At 33.7% G+C, this 291-nt stretch overlaps 1 protein-coding gene across 1 annotated transcript in view; it reads right to left on the bottom strand.

Annotated features, from left to right (window-relative positions):
* Positions 1–38: 38 nt before the first annotated feature.
* Positions 39–291, bottom strand: part of LOC108686100 (large neutral amino acids transporter small subunit 2) — a 22,782-nt gene continuing 22,529 nt past the window's right edge. The window contains exon 8 of the mRNA XM_018191190.1: positions 39–291. This exon is cut by the window's right edge and continues 7 nt beyond it. Coding sequence (XP_018046679.1) covers positions 235–291 — 57 coding nt within the window. The 3' untranslated portion in view covers positions 39–234.

The raw sequence follows: 291 nt of genomic DNA, 5'->3' as shown, positions 1-291 counted from the left end.
AAAATATAAAAAGTAATGAATTTATCGACGATGGTGTTGTATCGGTCATTCACGCATTATCATTAATACTTATGCAATCATGCAATTGTTTGATAGAGGACAATGATCAATATTGTATCTATTCAGAACTATATATTCTATCTATCTATGAAAAAGTACGACGCGTGCAAAATGCACTTTTAAATTCGTCTCAGTTCGGAGTTTGTCATAAAGATTATTGCGAGTTTTGAGCACTCACGCCGTCTTATCTTCTTGCACGCACATGAATAATTTTGCGCATGCTATGTTGAA

This window comes from Atta colombica, unplaced genomic scaffold (assembly GCF_001594045.1).
Source record: "Atta colombica isolate Treedump-2 unplaced genomic scaffold, Acol1.0 scaffold164, whole genome shotgun sequence".
NCBI classification, from domain to species: Eukaryota; Metazoa; Arthropoda; class Insecta; order Hymenoptera; family Formicidae; genus Atta; species Atta colombica.
This window is presented reverse-complemented; position numbering and strand designations above follow the sequence as displayed.